Source organism: Geotrypetes seraphini, chromosome 15 (genome assembly GCF_902459505.1).
Source record: "Geotrypetes seraphini chromosome 15, aGeoSer1.1, whole genome shotgun sequence".
Classification (NCBI taxonomy): Eukaryota; Metazoa; Chordata; class Amphibia; order Gymnophiona; family Dermophiidae; genus Geotrypetes; species Geotrypetes seraphini.
Genome location: NC_047098.1, coordinates 30,846,639 through 30,861,597, shown reverse-complemented (window position 1 = coordinate 30,861,597; position 14,959 = coordinate 30,846,639). Strand labels below are relative to the sequence as shown.

Sequence of the window (14,959 nt, the reverse complement as noted above, 5' to 3'; positions counted from 1 at the left end):
AAAAATTCCCTTCATAAGTATACACTTCTCCCTCCGCATTCGCAAAGACAGAAAAACCGCAAATAACTTTTTCATACGTTGTTTGCTGTTTTCTATTAAAAACCATCGTGAATTTGGTGAAACCGCGAATAACATGGGGGGAGACCTGGCCTGTTCCTGAAGGAGAGGCAAAACACAGTGAGGAAAGTGCTGGGAATGGGCGATTTTCTCTGTAAATGCTTGGAATCGGCGATTTCTCTATGCAAGCTGATGTAATTTGGGGGGGAGGAGCCAGCAAGCTAAAACCCGCAAATAATCGAAACCGTGAATGCTGAAACCGCGAATACGGAGGGAGAAGTGTACACTAGAATAGATGACATGTACCTCGCATACAAAAGAGTCTATCAATGTTATGAGTTTCTATGTGTGTAAGGATGTAATCGCCCAGACAAGCATCTTCCTTTGATGTGATTGGTCCTTGAAAACTACCAGCAAGTAATTTTAGTTTTATTTTTTATGCAAACTTGGATTTTCAGCTCTGACAGAAATTCAATTTAAAAAAAGAGAGAACGACAGCAAATGGTTGATGATGAAATATGTGTTTGCTTGCCCACTATGGAGCCGCGTTTTGAGTTAATTTGCACTCAAAAAAAACAAGCACATTCATAGCATTGATTAGCAATTCTATTCTATCTACTTTAGTTTCACTATCGTTACAATTACACATACATAGCTTAAAGAACTTTAAAGAAATAACTCTCAAATTTTAATTTTTGTTGGTTTTGCAATTTTATACAGTATAATCTCATTATAACGGACTTCAAGGTACCTGGAAAAATGGTCTGTTATATCCAGAGTTGCATTTTTTTAAAACTTTATTTAGGGCAACTTGAAACAACGTAAATCGATGAACAGTCACTCCACAAGCATATCAGCAACATCAAGAACAAAACTCAGCAAAACATTGGTATGGCACGAAATGATTGCAAACCAGAACAATACTGTATCTTTTTTTTTTCTGGGCTGCATTTTGATACTATATCACCGGAATGCCACGTGCCTTATAGGCGGAGCCTGCCTGTCTGTTATAGCCAAATAAAACTACAGCTAAAAGCGGCTCTGGGGACCAAAATAGTTGTCCGTTATATCCGAAAGTCTGTTATATGCGAGTCCACTATATCTGATGATTTTCTGTATGTTTATAATGGCGCTCGGCTGGGACCAGCAGACCTCGTCCGCTATAGGCGAGGTTCCATTATAAGCGAGTCCGTTATAATGAGATTATACTGTAATTTCAAGTTATAATGTGCCACAAAAAATCATTTTTTTGCTCTATTTAGTGTGCCATAGCTAAAAAAAAAAACGTTTGAGTGACTGGGAGAAAGTAACTAGCGGAGTGCCTCAAGGTTCGGTTCTTGGGCCCATCTTATTCAATATTTTCATAAATGACCTTGAAGACGAAACGACCAGTGAAATCATCAAGTTTGCTGATGACAAAGCTGTGTAGGGCAATCAGGTCACAGACGGACAGCGAGGAACTCCAGAGAGATTTGAGACAACTAGAGAAATGGGCAGAAAAGTGGCAAATGAAGTTTAATGTAGAAAAATGTAAAGTGATGCACCTGGGCAGGAAAAACAAGGAGCACCAGTATACCTTGTTTGATGTAACTTTGGGAAAAAGCGTACAAGAAAAGGATCTGGGGGTATTGATAGATAGGACCCTGAAGCCGTCAGCTCAATGTGCAGCGGCGGCAAAAAAAGCAAACAGGATGTTGGGCATGATCAAGAAGGGTATCACGAGTAGATCTGAGGATGTCATAATGCCGCTTTACAGAGCGATGGTAAGACCACACTTGGAATACTGTGTCCAACATTGGTCCCCCTACCTAATAAAGGATATAGTACTACTGGAGAGGGTGAAGAGGCGAGCGACGAAGCTTGTAAAAGGTATGAAGAACTTGAGCTACAAGGATCGCCTCAGAAAACTAGGATTATTCACTCTCGAGAAGAGGAGACTGTGAGGGGATCTGATAGAGACTTTTAAAATACTGAAAGGATTCGACAAAATAGAGCAGGGAACAACTTTATTCACAATGTCAAAGGTGACATGGACAAGAGGTCATGGACTGAAGCTGAGGGGGGCCAGGGCCAGGACAAATGTCAGAAAGTTCTGCTTCACACAGCGAGTGGTGAACGCCTGGAACGCTCTCCCGGAAGAGGTTGTGGGGGAAACCACCATTCAAGGTTTTAAGGGCAAGTTGGATGCACATCTTCTTGAAAACCACATTGAGGGATACGAATAACTAAGGTATTCGCCAGGGTAGGCCTGGCTGGGCCTCCGCGTGTGCGGATCGCCGGACTAGGTGGACCCAAGGTCTGATCCGGTGCAGGCATTTCTTATATTCTTATGCTTTTATGGTGTGGAGTAGGATTCTAGGGGGTTCTGGGGACCACCAAGATAGAAGCAGCAAAGTGAAACACGATTAGAAATGGCATATCAAATTCTCAGATTTGATACATGATATAGAGACTGGTACACTCAAGTAGGGCAGACTGGGGCAGTATTTTATACAGAACTCATTTCCTGCCATTGTTACTCATTCCTGTAAGACTACAATGAAACTGACTAGACTCTGTGCTAAGACGGGCTTTCAGAGTTTAATGTTTGCAGATTCTGTATTTTGGGTTACAAACAAGCATTTAAAGTGCGATTAGCAGTGCATTGAGAGATTCTCTCCTCTGCTTCCTGTCTGTTCTGGTCTGTGTGTTTTGTCCTGTCTGAAGCTCCAGTGCCACCTCTTCGGCCTTTACCTGAAAGGGGTGATGAGGGAGGAGGGGGGGGGTCTGTCTCTTCCTGCCTAGTGGAGACGAGCAGAAGTTTGAATCTGGAGCCTAACGTGGATTGCAGAGGATACAATGAAGGGTGTCAGGAATAGGATCAAAGGAAGCCACATGAAACCAACTACTGGCTGCAGCGGCGATATCAAAGGCATGGTGTGGGGAGGTGGGGTGTTATAAGAGGGTTAAAAGGAGCTGTGGGCAAAGTAGGAGCAGGAGCAGCATATAACCCCAGGACATGGCACAGCCATCCCCCAGCTGCCATGAGCAGGAGTCGGTGATCTCAGGTAAGTGGCAGCAAGCATGCACTTAACTTTCACAGCAAAACAAAACCACAATCATTCCCAATGTGGGAATATACAAATACCGCTTCCTAAGGCTGTGAAAGCATTGCTCTCTAATGGGGTCGGGTTCCTAAAAGGGGGTGGGGTGGTCAGAGGTTTGAAACTCCTAATAGATGATGTCATGCAGCAAAAGAACCAAAAAGGGTAAAAGCTTCAATTTGAAACAACATTTTGCATTGGTTGAAAGACATTGTGGTAGTGCTCTACTTTTGTCATGGACTGCAGTTTGCAATGTAGAAAGTCATAGATTGAGGCTCCAAAAGGAGGGAGTCATTATGGCATGCAGGTCCTAAGGAACGGGGCCCGGGAACTGAAGCTTCTAAAAGGGGAGGTTGAAAGATGCAGGTCAACGATGCAATACAACGTCTTGAAGCCCGCAATTTTTCTACATGGAATCAATGCGGCTCACAGCAAGAGGGTTTACATTTGTGACTCTTAAGTCAGAGATAAGCCAATTTAATATAGGCCTGGATTCACTAAACTCACCTTTCCGATCCGATCCGTGGCCGAGTCATGCCGGGCAACTGATTCACTAAACAGTCCTCATGCAAATTATTTGATTGGAGGCACGGTCCACACTGACCGCAGGGATTGCTGCAGAGCGATCCAGACGCATGCGCAGACCATCTTGCACAGGGCTTTCTAATGCTGGAAGCTTTTTGGCTTCAGAAGACACATCCCAAGCAGGCTGCAGGATCAGGCACACCAGAGATTTGTGTTTAAACTTCATAAAATCAGACACTTCTCTGCACACAACCCACGTTGTCTCACAGCCAGCTCCTACACAGCATTTCGATATCACAGCCGAGGCAAGAAGCAGCAGTCATCGCAAATTTCCTGCCCGCTCTCTTCCCCCCCCCCTCTTTCTCCATATTCACATCTCTGCTACAGAAGCTCGTTTTAATTACCGATGCTTCACTTTTTTAAACATGCTTTAGCCAGATATGACAGAACACGCTACAGCCAAGAACACACTTTTAACTGGTGGTTTAAAACCACGGGTTAAAATCATGGGCTCGCACTGCAGAGACAGGGCGGCAGAGAGCAGGAGTGTCGGCAGGACAGAAGCGACTGGTCCTCAGCAGTCGCTTCTTTTTGGATCGGCCAGCCCAATCGGTGTTCCTTCGTTGCCTTCTTTGCATGCCATTTCCCCTCATTTGCATGCGCGGATCGGATCGGGTGGGAGGTTGATCGGCCAGGAGGTTAGTGAATCGGGTCTGGGTCGGAGAAGGCTCGCAAAGCTTAGTGAATCTAGCCCATAGATTCTATCTTGAGGTAATAATGATGGGACGGGGATGAAGTCTCTAGGAAGCATTTGATAATTAAGAGGAGAAAAAAGGTGTCTTTAGTTTTTTTTTTTCCTGAAGAGACAGTATGTGGCAAATTACTGCAGATATGTGGGTAGATTGTTCGAGAACTCAAAGGTGGCATTAAACACCTTCTTACGACTTACTTGTTTTGCAGTGGTTCCCAACCCTGTCCTGGAGGAACACCAGGCTAATTGGGTTTTCAGGCTAGCCCTAATGAATATGCATGAAGCAAATTTGCATGCCTATCACTTCCATCATATGCAAATCTCTCTCATGCATATTCATTAGGGCTAGCCTGAAAACCCGATTGGCCTGGTGTTCCTCCAGGACAGGGTTGGGAATCACTGGTTTAGAGGACAGAAATGGTATCTTGAAGCGCTGTGTAGATCTTGAGTTGAGGAAGGTGTGGGTTACAGAATGACACAGTGACAAAATTTATCACCGTTCCCGTCCCTGCAGATAACCGTGGGAAACCATCCCCATGTCATTCTTTAAGGAGAGAGGGAAGAATCAAGAGTATGAATGGTCACAGCCACTGACCCACAAGCCTTGCATTGAAAAATGCTGGTGTAGAAGGACTGAGGTTGAAATAGACATTAAAGAATGACACAGGATGATTAGAACATAAGACCATAAGCGTCGCCATGCTGGGACAGACTGAAGGTCCATCAAGCCCAGTATCCTGTTTCCAGCAGTGGTCAACCCAGGTCTCAAGTACCTGGCAGAAACCCAAAGAGTAGCAACATTCCAGAGCTGAGATTGTGATGTCATAATGCCTCATTCCACCAGTGCCTAAGAGCCAACCTCATCAGTGATGTCACAATGGGTTCATTATCCTATACTCGGCTCACATAAGAATCATAGTATGAATGGGCACAATCACTGACCCTCAAGCCTTGCATTGAAGAATGCTGGTGTAGAAAGACTGAGGTTGAGAGAGACACTAAAGAATGACATGGGATGATTTCCCGTGGGGACGGGAATGGTGATGAATTTTGTTATTGTGTCATTCTCTAATGTGGGTGATCTTAATGTGGGATACCAGTCTGCTGGAATTTTCTCCATAGATGGCTTTGTGGATCATACAATCCAACTTGTAAACAATCCATTTTTTCACTGGTAACCAGTGTAGTTTATGTACAAATGCACTTGAAGCCAAAGACAAAGGTGCCAGCTTTTCAGAGTGATTGGAGGGGAAGATGGGCTAAACACATTATTCGACCACTGCACCTACATAGCTGGCACCTATGGTAAGGAGTCTGAACCCCTGAAAGGTGCTGCTGATAAAGGTATGGGATGCAATGAATAAGGGAAGCTGAGACTCCTGATGGAGAATTGTCATAGGATGCAGATCCTAAAAATTGTGTGGGGGGCGGGGGGGGGGGTGCTCATGGGGTTAGGCTTCTAAGGGAGGGAAGGTCTTGGACTGCAGCTTCTAGGAGAAAGGATCATAGGTTAAGACTTTTACAAATTTCACAGGGTGAGATAGGAGCACAGCCCTCAGAGCAGACCCCTTTATTTATACTTGAGCACTTCCAGGATGCATATTAGCTGGATTAAAAATAATAAAATGTTAATAAAATGAATGTGTCTGCTATTGGATCTCTTGCCTCTAGGGACAAGAAAGCCACAGTCTGAGCAGCTGGAGTTCTCTGCAAGTCAGAGGAAGAGAAAAAGGATCACATTCAGCAAAGCCCAGCTCTCTGAGCTAGAGAAGGTCTTTGCTGTGGTTCCTTATCCAGATATCAACACTAGGGAAGACCTGGCAGTTGTCACCAAGCTCCCAGAATCCAAAATCCAGGTGAGATCAGCAGTCCTCTTTGCCCACTTCTTCCCCATCAGCAACCTCTCTACAAGGGAACAACTAATTTAATATCTAGGGAAAAACAGGCATGCAGGAGGGTAAATTCTGTAAAGCAGGCATATAAATGTACAGAATCCTGATTTACTGTCTCCTGTTCCCTATAGGCTCCTTTTACTAAACAGCGCTAGAGGTTTTTAGTGCGGGCCGGCAAGGTAAATGCTCCAATGCTCATAGAATTCCAACGAGCGTTGGAGCATTTACCTCGTCAGGCTGTGCTAAAAACCTCTAGCACCATTTAGTAAAACCCAACATGTTTTGAGGAAGAGAGAAGTTTCTTTCTAAATATCTTCTAAGTATTTTCTAGCAATATGTTTATGCTAATTGCTGAATCTATGACCTGATGAAGAGGCTGATATGGATCCTAAAAGGATTATCATTATGAGATTTTCATCCTGAAGACTGCTTCACTTCTGAAGGTCATTTAAATAGAAGTGCTGAATGGTATTTTTTGATTGGTTATGTGGGTTATATTTTTGAAGTAGTGTTAGAATTCTGGCATATATCCATGTGAACATATGAGCGTAAATTTCAAAAATCTGCATTAGAACTGTTTTGTCAATACATGCATATCTTATGTAGTGTGTTGACAGGTAGGCCAGAGGGACGTGAAAGGGAGATGAACTGCGAGCAGATCAAACAAGTATATGGACGCAGCACACATGATATTAAATTTCCTTTTGCTCCATATGCTCGTTTTAGAGAATGACACGGGGACAAAACTTTCCCCGTTCTCGCGGGAACTCATTTTCCTGTCTTGGCAAGGTCTTTTCCTGTCCCTGCCCCATTCCTGCAAGCTCCGTCCTTTAAAATCATAAGTGTTTGAGGCTTGTGCAGTTGAGGCAGATCTTGTAGGGATGGGGACAGTGACAGAATTTGCGGGGACGGGACAGGGAAATTGAATTCCTGCGGGGATGGGGAAAAATTTGTCCCCGTGTCATTCTCTAACTCATTTAACAGGGAGCAGGCCTACACATGGGCAGAGTGTGGTTTGGACTTACACATAGGATTACCAGATTTTTGCACAGAGAAACCTGGACACTTGGCCCCGCCCTATTCTGCCTCCAGCCATACTGTTCCATCTCCAGCCCCACCCCTACCCCCACCCCCACAAAGTCTCATCTTTCTTTTCTGACCTCCAGGCTGTGTTTGGAGGGCCTCCGAGCATGCGTGTGACATCATCCATGCATGCTCAGAGACCCTCCATTCGTGGCTGGGAGGCTGGGGATTCCAAAACCCGGACAAACTACCAGGTTTTGGAAAGTCCATCCGGGCACCCAGACATTCCTTTAAAAAGAGGCCTTGTCCAGGTTTTCCCTGTTAAAGAATGGTAGGAATCATGAGGTGGAAAACAGATTATCATTGGTTGGAATATATAATAATAATAAATAATAATAATAATTGCTTATATACCGTAATACCGTGAAGTTCTATGATCTCAATCTAAAATGCAAAACCCATATGTGGTAGGTCTGTTAAACACTGCCAGAGGTTGTGGTAAGAGTGGATAGCGTAGCTGGTTTTAAGAAAGGTTTGGACAAGTTCCTGGAGGAAAAGTCCATAGTCTGTTATTGAGAAAGATATGGGGGAAGCCACTGCTTGCCCTGGATCGGTAGCATGGAATGTTGCTACTCCTTGGGTTTGGCCAGGTACTAGGGACCTGGATTGGCCACTGTGAGAGCGGGCTACTGGGCTAAATGAACCATTGGTCTGACCCAGTATGGCTGTTCTTATGCTCTTACGTGAGCAAAGTATAGGACAATTAAGCCATTGTAACATCACTGATGAGGTTGGCTCTGAGGCACTGTGGAATGAGGCATTTGGACATCACAGTTTCAGCTCTGGACTGTTGCTGTCATTGGGGTTCTGGAATCTTGCTATTCTTTGAGATGTTGGAATGTTGCTACTCCTTGGGTTTGGCCAGGTACTAGTGACCAGGATTGGCCACCGTGAGAATGGGCTACTGGGCTAGATGGACCATTGGTCTGATCCAGTACGGCTATTAAAAAAAAAAAAGAGAGAGAGAAACACAAAATAAAGAACTATACATTCAAACAGATTAACTCAGCAACCAGACTACTTTATCTGGGTCTGTAAAAACTCCCCCCCCCCCCACTCCCCATGTCTCTCCCATCCTGGTGAACATCAACTTTCTTTACAAAGATCTCATCCCCCGCCTTTTTTTTTTTTTTTTTTTTTAAACTGGAATTAGCCCTGCTGGTCAGAAAGGATGCTCACTGGAGAAGATGACAACCAACATTTAATCAGAGAGCCTTTCATAAAATAAACTAAGCTAAGCCCAGTCAGCTCAACATCCTGTTCTCTGACAGGTCACAAGTACCCGGCAGATCCCAAAAGTTGATCTGTTTATTTGGTTGGTTTTATATCCCGTCCTCCCCCAACGAGTTCAGAACGGGTTACAAGGTTGACATTCATTCGTATTGCTTATTTCCAGGGACAAACAGTGAATTTCTCAAATCTAGCTGGTTCATCATTTTTATGGACTTTTTCTTCTTTTGAACTCCACTGTGCTAGTCATCTTGGTCCCCCTCCCTGACAATGGGTTAAACAGTTTGAATGAGCACTGCATTCAAATATACTTTTTACAATTTGTTTGTAATCTGCTGTTTGTTTCATGGAATATTTTATTGTGGCGTTATTTGAAAGGTTAAATCACCCTCCCCCCTACTTACCCACTTTACCCCACTCATGATTTTGTAGACTTCTATCATATCCCATCTCGGTCATTTCTAAACTTAACCTGTTTGGCCTTTTTTCATAAGGGAGCCTTTCCATCCCTTGCATCATTTCTGTTCCTCTTCTCTGAACCTTTCTTAGTTCCACGACCTCCTTTTTTGAGTTGGAGCCACCAGAACTCAAGTTTTCAAGCAATCTTTTACATTCTATTTACCATTTTGGTGGGATGAAAATATCAAAGTGTTATTTATGAGTTCAAGAATGTTTTTCTTGGGGAATCACTCTTAACAAGTTGGGTTTTAGGAGAGTAAAATCCGATACAAAATAACCAAGCAATTGTTAGTGAATCAATCGCTTGGCTATTTTGCATGGGGGTTTTACTCATTTGCATGGGTGCATTGGATCGGGTAGGAGATTGATCAGGCAGCGGTTTAATGAACCAGGTCGGGGAATGATCACAAAACCAGTTTTCTGAAGAGTTCTCATGTGCCTTTAAAATCCAATTACAATATATCAACTTCTTCATTTTTATCTTTTCTTCTAAGGTGTGGTTTCAGAACAGACGTGCAAAGAGAATCAAGAGCGGAAAGCTGGATAGGTCTGTATGCAAAAGATCATCAATGACCAAGAAACTCAAAGAGAAATTCTACCCATCCTCCCTTGCCCAAGGCCTAAGATACAGCCAGAGTATGCCCCTCCTCTCCAAGCAATGCTCAGATCCCAGGGTGCAATATGTGCCAGAACTGAACCCAAGCAGTGTTTTGCCTCAGCAGTGCCACGACCTGTCTTTGCATCAGGGGCAGGACATCTTTCATTCCAATAATCCACCAGTACAGCCCTCAACATGCCAGCAAGCAGCCCAGTGGCACAACTTCTGTTTCAATGCCAGTCTGAGTTCAAGAGAGCTAACGCCTTTGTCAGAGCCCCAGGCAGCACATAGGACACAGTTTTCTGCCTCAGAATGTCAGCAGCTAGCCTGTGAAGAGATGCTTCCTCTAAACAGGCATGAGGGTGGGCAGCAGACCTCTTTGAGTTACATTTCAGATCTCATTTACAATGCAGCTATAGTTACCAACCTTGGAGACTATTAGATCTACTCTAAAGACAGAAATACTTGAGGTATTGGGTCTATTGTATCATTAAGAACTTATTTTTTTAATTGACTAAATTCGGCTCTCAGCTTTGACCCAGTAATTCCTTGGGACGGGACAGGACAGTAACTCTCTGAAACATCCATGACCCCCACCTTGGAAGAGGACAATCTCACTCTAAAGCAGTGGCTCTCGATCTTTCAGCTGTTGTGACACACTTGACAGATAATATTCACATGCGTGACACATTATACACTACAGTTTTCAGCTGAACACAGAAAAAAAAAACCCTATATAATAATTAAATTATTGCTAGCAATGATGGAAGGGACATACAGAAGCAATAGTGGTGACTGCAAGGGTGGATGAGAGAGAGAGGTGAGCTTTAACACTTTCATTTGAGGCAAATGACAGAAGTAGAAACCAAGGACAGATTCTTCAGACTGTGGGGAACCACAAGTACTAGGGGTCACTCGGAGAAATTGAAAGGGGACAGGTTTAGAACAAATGCTAGGAAGTTCTTTTTTACCCAGAGGGTGGTGGACACATGGAACGCACTTCCAGAGGTTGTGATAGGCCAGAGCACAGTACAGGGGTTCAAGGAAGGTTTAGATAGGTTCCTAAAGGATAAAGGGATTGAGGGGTACAGATAGAAGCAGAGGTAGGTTATAGAAATGGTCAGGAACCACTTCACAGGTCATAGACCTGATGGGCCGCCGCGGGAGCGGACCGCTGGGCGCGATAGACCTCTGGTCTGACTTAGTGGAGGCAACTTCTTATGTTCTTATGGAGATTTTATTTAGTACCTCACTTCATGGTTCTCAGCTCTCTCCAACCTGCAGTAGGAGGAGTGTGGCACAGTGGATAAAGCTACAGCCTCAGCTCCCTGCACTGCTCCCTGTTACCCTGGGCAAGTCACTTACTCCTCCACTGCCCCAGGTACATTAGAAAGCTTGTGAGCCCACCAGGACAGATAGGAAAAATGCCTGAAGTGTCTGTATGTAAACTGCTTTGAATGTGGTTGTATAACTACAAAAAAGCAGCAGTATAGAAGTCTCAATCATTACACGTAGTTATTAAGAAAAGCACAAGCATGCTATCAAATTTTCAGTGACACACCTCCCAGCTGTTAGTGACACTCCAATGTGTCTTGGCACAGTGGTTGAGAGCCACGCTCTGAGGCAATCCTTCCGAGAAGTAATCAACAGTTCTGACTGTTCTCCAAACCGGATGAAAGTTTGACTTTGTTTAAGCATCGATACAACACAAAACCAAGGGCTCCTTTTACAAAGGTGCGTTAGGGCCTTAACGCGTGGAATACGCGAAAATGCCCCGCGCGCTAGCCGCTACTCTTGAGCAGGCAGTAGTTTTTCGGCTAGTGCACACGCTAATCCGGTGCGTGCGCTAAAAATGCTAGCGCACCTTTGTAAAAGGAGCCCTAAGTTTTCAATAAGGATAGAAAATAATAATTTAATACTGATGATTATATTAAAAACAAAACAGCCCAAAGAAGTTAACTTTTCATTCTATAACAGGGCAGACATAAGATCACATTAAGAAGTAGGCAGGAAGCCCCTTCCCCATAACGCTTACTGGCATCAGGAAACACTAGGACCCAGGACAGGATTAATTTGTCAAGGGCCCCTAGGCACCCAAGTACACTGGGCCCCCTGCCCCGCCCCACCATGCGCCCAGGCAGAAACAGGAAGCTACATCAGAGGGAAGCTTTGGGCAAGCAGCACCGCTTGCACAATTGCAGTTCCTGTTGTCTTTTTTACCCGCGTTGCTTGCTTGTCTTACTTTCCGTCGGTGGGAGGGGGGGGGGGGGGAAGGGTCCGCATTGCCGATCGATGCTGGAGGGGCCCATCACCATTTGGAAAAAACAATGTTGATGCCCTCCTTCATCGGGCCCCCCTGACCATTTCGGGCCCTAGGCATGTGCCTACTTGGCCTATTGGTTAATCTCGCCCTGCTAGGACCTGACTACCTTTAATGTCTGACCTTTAGGTAAAACTATCTCTGATGTTACAGCTACTAGGCACACCTCCCAGAACTGCTGCATCTTCCTCTCACCCCTGATCCTGGCACGCAGGACCTCAGGGCTTCACAAGTGTCCTCTGTATTCCTGGATAAAAGAGAGCAGCAAATTCATGACGAGTCAACCGATTTCATGTATAGCATCAAAACAGTAGAAATTCACTGTACTTATTGGCTCTCTGACCTGATGTCAACTTTCCTGCTTAAGACAAATGTAAAAATGTATAAAACATAATAAAACATAACTCTATAACTAGGTGCATGTGATTTTGCAAACTGTGTGTACAGTAGACTCCGTTAACCGGCACCCATGGGGATCGATAGATGCTGGATCAATGTAGTTTCTGGTTGCTTGAGAGTTGCTATTAAAAATAGGCCTAACTAATACTATACCCCATGCTATAAACTGTTCCAGACAAACTACCGGACATGTGGAAGGCAAAGCGTGGGCGTACTTAGGTATGGCATGTCCAAGTTTACACTTAATTTCTACCCTCATTTTTATTTAAAGTATTACAGTATTTCTTTGATTTTTTATTTTTCTGGTTGCTTAAGATCCAGTTAACAGTCTACTGTACATAAATGCTGAGAAAATTGGCACTTGTGCACTAAAGCACCCTATGTACTATTCTGTAAGTGCGTGTATACTGTAAGTGCTGTGGCACGCATATGTAAGGACGTGTGCACATGGGCGGAACACAGCTGGGACTCCTAATTGTATGCATAAAACTTCAGCATACCATAAGTTGTATGCATCCATACTGTATTTACTCACCAGCTCTATGGCCGGTACAGCTACTGGCACATAAATATTAGGTGCACCAGTGCCAGCTTAAGCTTTTATTCTATAATGGAATTGGGCGGGCAGATGCTGTTATTAGACTAGGGAAGTCCGATCCTTGAGAGCCGGAGCCAGGTCAGGTTTTCAGGATAGCCACAATAAATATGCATGAGATAGATTTGCATTTCAAGGAGGCAGTGCATGCAAATCCATCTCATACATATTTATTGTGGATATCCTGAAATCCTGGCCTGGCTCTGGCTCTCGAGGAGTGGAATTGCCTACCCCTGGACTAGGCACTTCCCAATCATTATCAGAGCATCTCTAACACAAGGTCTCATTCTGTCTTCACCTTTTTATTAACTTCCATGGCTTGGAGAGTATTAATGCCCTGCATGATTCTTTAAGATTGTTACACTATAAAGCAGAGGTGTCAAAGTCCCTCCTCAAGGGCCGCAATTCAGTTGGGTTGTCAGGATTTCCCCAATGAATATGCATGAGATCTATTAGCATACAATGAAAGCAGTGCATGCAAATAGATCTCATGATTATTCATTGGGAAAATCCTGAAAACCCGACTGGATTGTGGCCCTCAAGGAGGGACTTTGACACCCCTGCTATAAAGGGAAGGAGATGAGGTACAGCATCCAGACCAGACTGGAGAACAGCCTTTGAATCTTAGCAATGCCAAATACTCTTCAAAAACCACCATGTCTGTGCAAAGAACAGTCTTGTTTTTATCAACATAACCTAATCACAAGACTATGTTGTGGTTCCAGGTTACAGAACAGATTTGTATAGATTAAGACATTAAATGCATTTTAGAAGAGGTTTAACAGACATCAGAACATTGATCAGCATTATTATGTCTGGAGAATGCCCTCAGGTTGGTGAGCTAGCCCCCAGTTTTCAATGAGAAGCCAGTCACTGTACATGCTCAGCTTGGCAATCCTCAGAATCAGACACCACACCAACCCCTTGCAGTCCTCAGAATTAGGTGCCACCATAATACCCTCTGTAACTAGAGAAGAGGAAAGGGCCAATCTTTTGTCCATTACAGGTTGACTTTGGTAATAAGGCTGCCTGTTTGCCAAGTACCCAAAACACTATTTTTTAAAGTTTTTGTAGGTTTTCTTGTTCTGCAGGCATGACCTGGCTAATACTTTCAACAGCTCTCCTTCGTTGCCGCTGACACTCCACAAAGGTGACCCCTATGGCAGAGGTACAATCTAACACTGCCCTCAGCAGAATTCCTCTGCTATCACCAATTGTCCTCAGCAGTATCGTCTCTTAAGAATGGGTTTCCCAACCAGTATGTTCTTTTAGATCCTCATGTCCATTAAGCTCTGCACCCTGGTCCACAAGCGCCTGCTAATCTATTAGTAATCATAGCCCTCTCTACTGCGGAAACAACATAACTGTTTTTCTCGATTCCAAAGCAATCCAGAGAAATCAAGACCTCACTCCCTTTACATGGTAGAGCTAATAGTTTATTTGCTTTTTTGATAATGAGACACTGGCTTAAAAGTTTTCACATACTGTAGAATGACACCAAGATCTTTTCTTGAATAGTGATGCTTAAATTAGAAGCCAGCATTATGTATCTGTAAATGGGTCTAGAACAATTCAGCATGGCTGTTTCATCGTGGCCCTGTCATTGTGAACATTTTAGTGCAGCCAATTCATTAGGGCTGTTTCTTCGCTGCCAAGCACTTACCTTGCTCAAACTGTCATTCCATCAAACAAATAACATGGTGAGGGGGCATATCAAAGAAGGCTTGACCCCACGACACCCCCCCCCCTCGGTGCTTAAGTCCCAATTGGAGAGGTGAAGAAAGGCTTCCAGGGCAGACCCCATAGCCCCCCCACTGGTGCTTCATGCCCAATTGAACTGGTGAAAGAGAAGGCATTGCCCCTTCACCCCCCAACTTCAAAGTTATCTGAAGGCTCCCACTATGGCTGGACCTTCTCCCCTTTCCCCCCACTAGTGAATCAATAAAGGTATCTGGGACAGCATCTGT

The 14,959-nt window shown here is 44.2% G+C and overlaps 1 protein-coding gene across 1 annotated transcript; it reads left to right on the top strand.

Moving 5' to 3' along the window:
• The first annotated feature begins 3,055 nt into the window (after positions 1-3,055).
• On the top strand, positions 3,056-10,120 carry SEBOX (SEBOX homeobox). Its single transcript, XM_033922437.1, has 3 exons — positions 3,056-3,104; positions 6,088-6,272; positions 9,575-10,120. Exons 1-3 carry the CDS (start codon positions 3,056-3,058, stop codon positions 10,118-10,120), a joined length of 780 nt encoding a protein of 259 aa, XP_033778328.1.
• The last annotated feature ends 4,839 nt before the right edge of the window (positions 10,121-14,959 follow it).

Bases quoted from the DNA above. Each gene is read 5' to 3' on its own strand.
- SEBOX (XM_033922437.1), top strand. From the start codon at position 3,056: ATGGCACAGCCATCCCCCAGCTGCCATGAGCAGGAGTCGGTGATCTCA. The intron at 3,105-6,087 runs GTAAGTGGCAGC...TCTTGCCTCTAG, and splicing joins GCAGGAGTCGGTGATCTCAG to GGACAAGAAAGCCACAGTCT. The intron at 6,273-9,574 runs GTGAGATCAGCA...TTTTCTTCTAAG, and splicing joins TCCCAGAATCCAAAATCCAG to GTGTGGTTTCAGAACAGACG.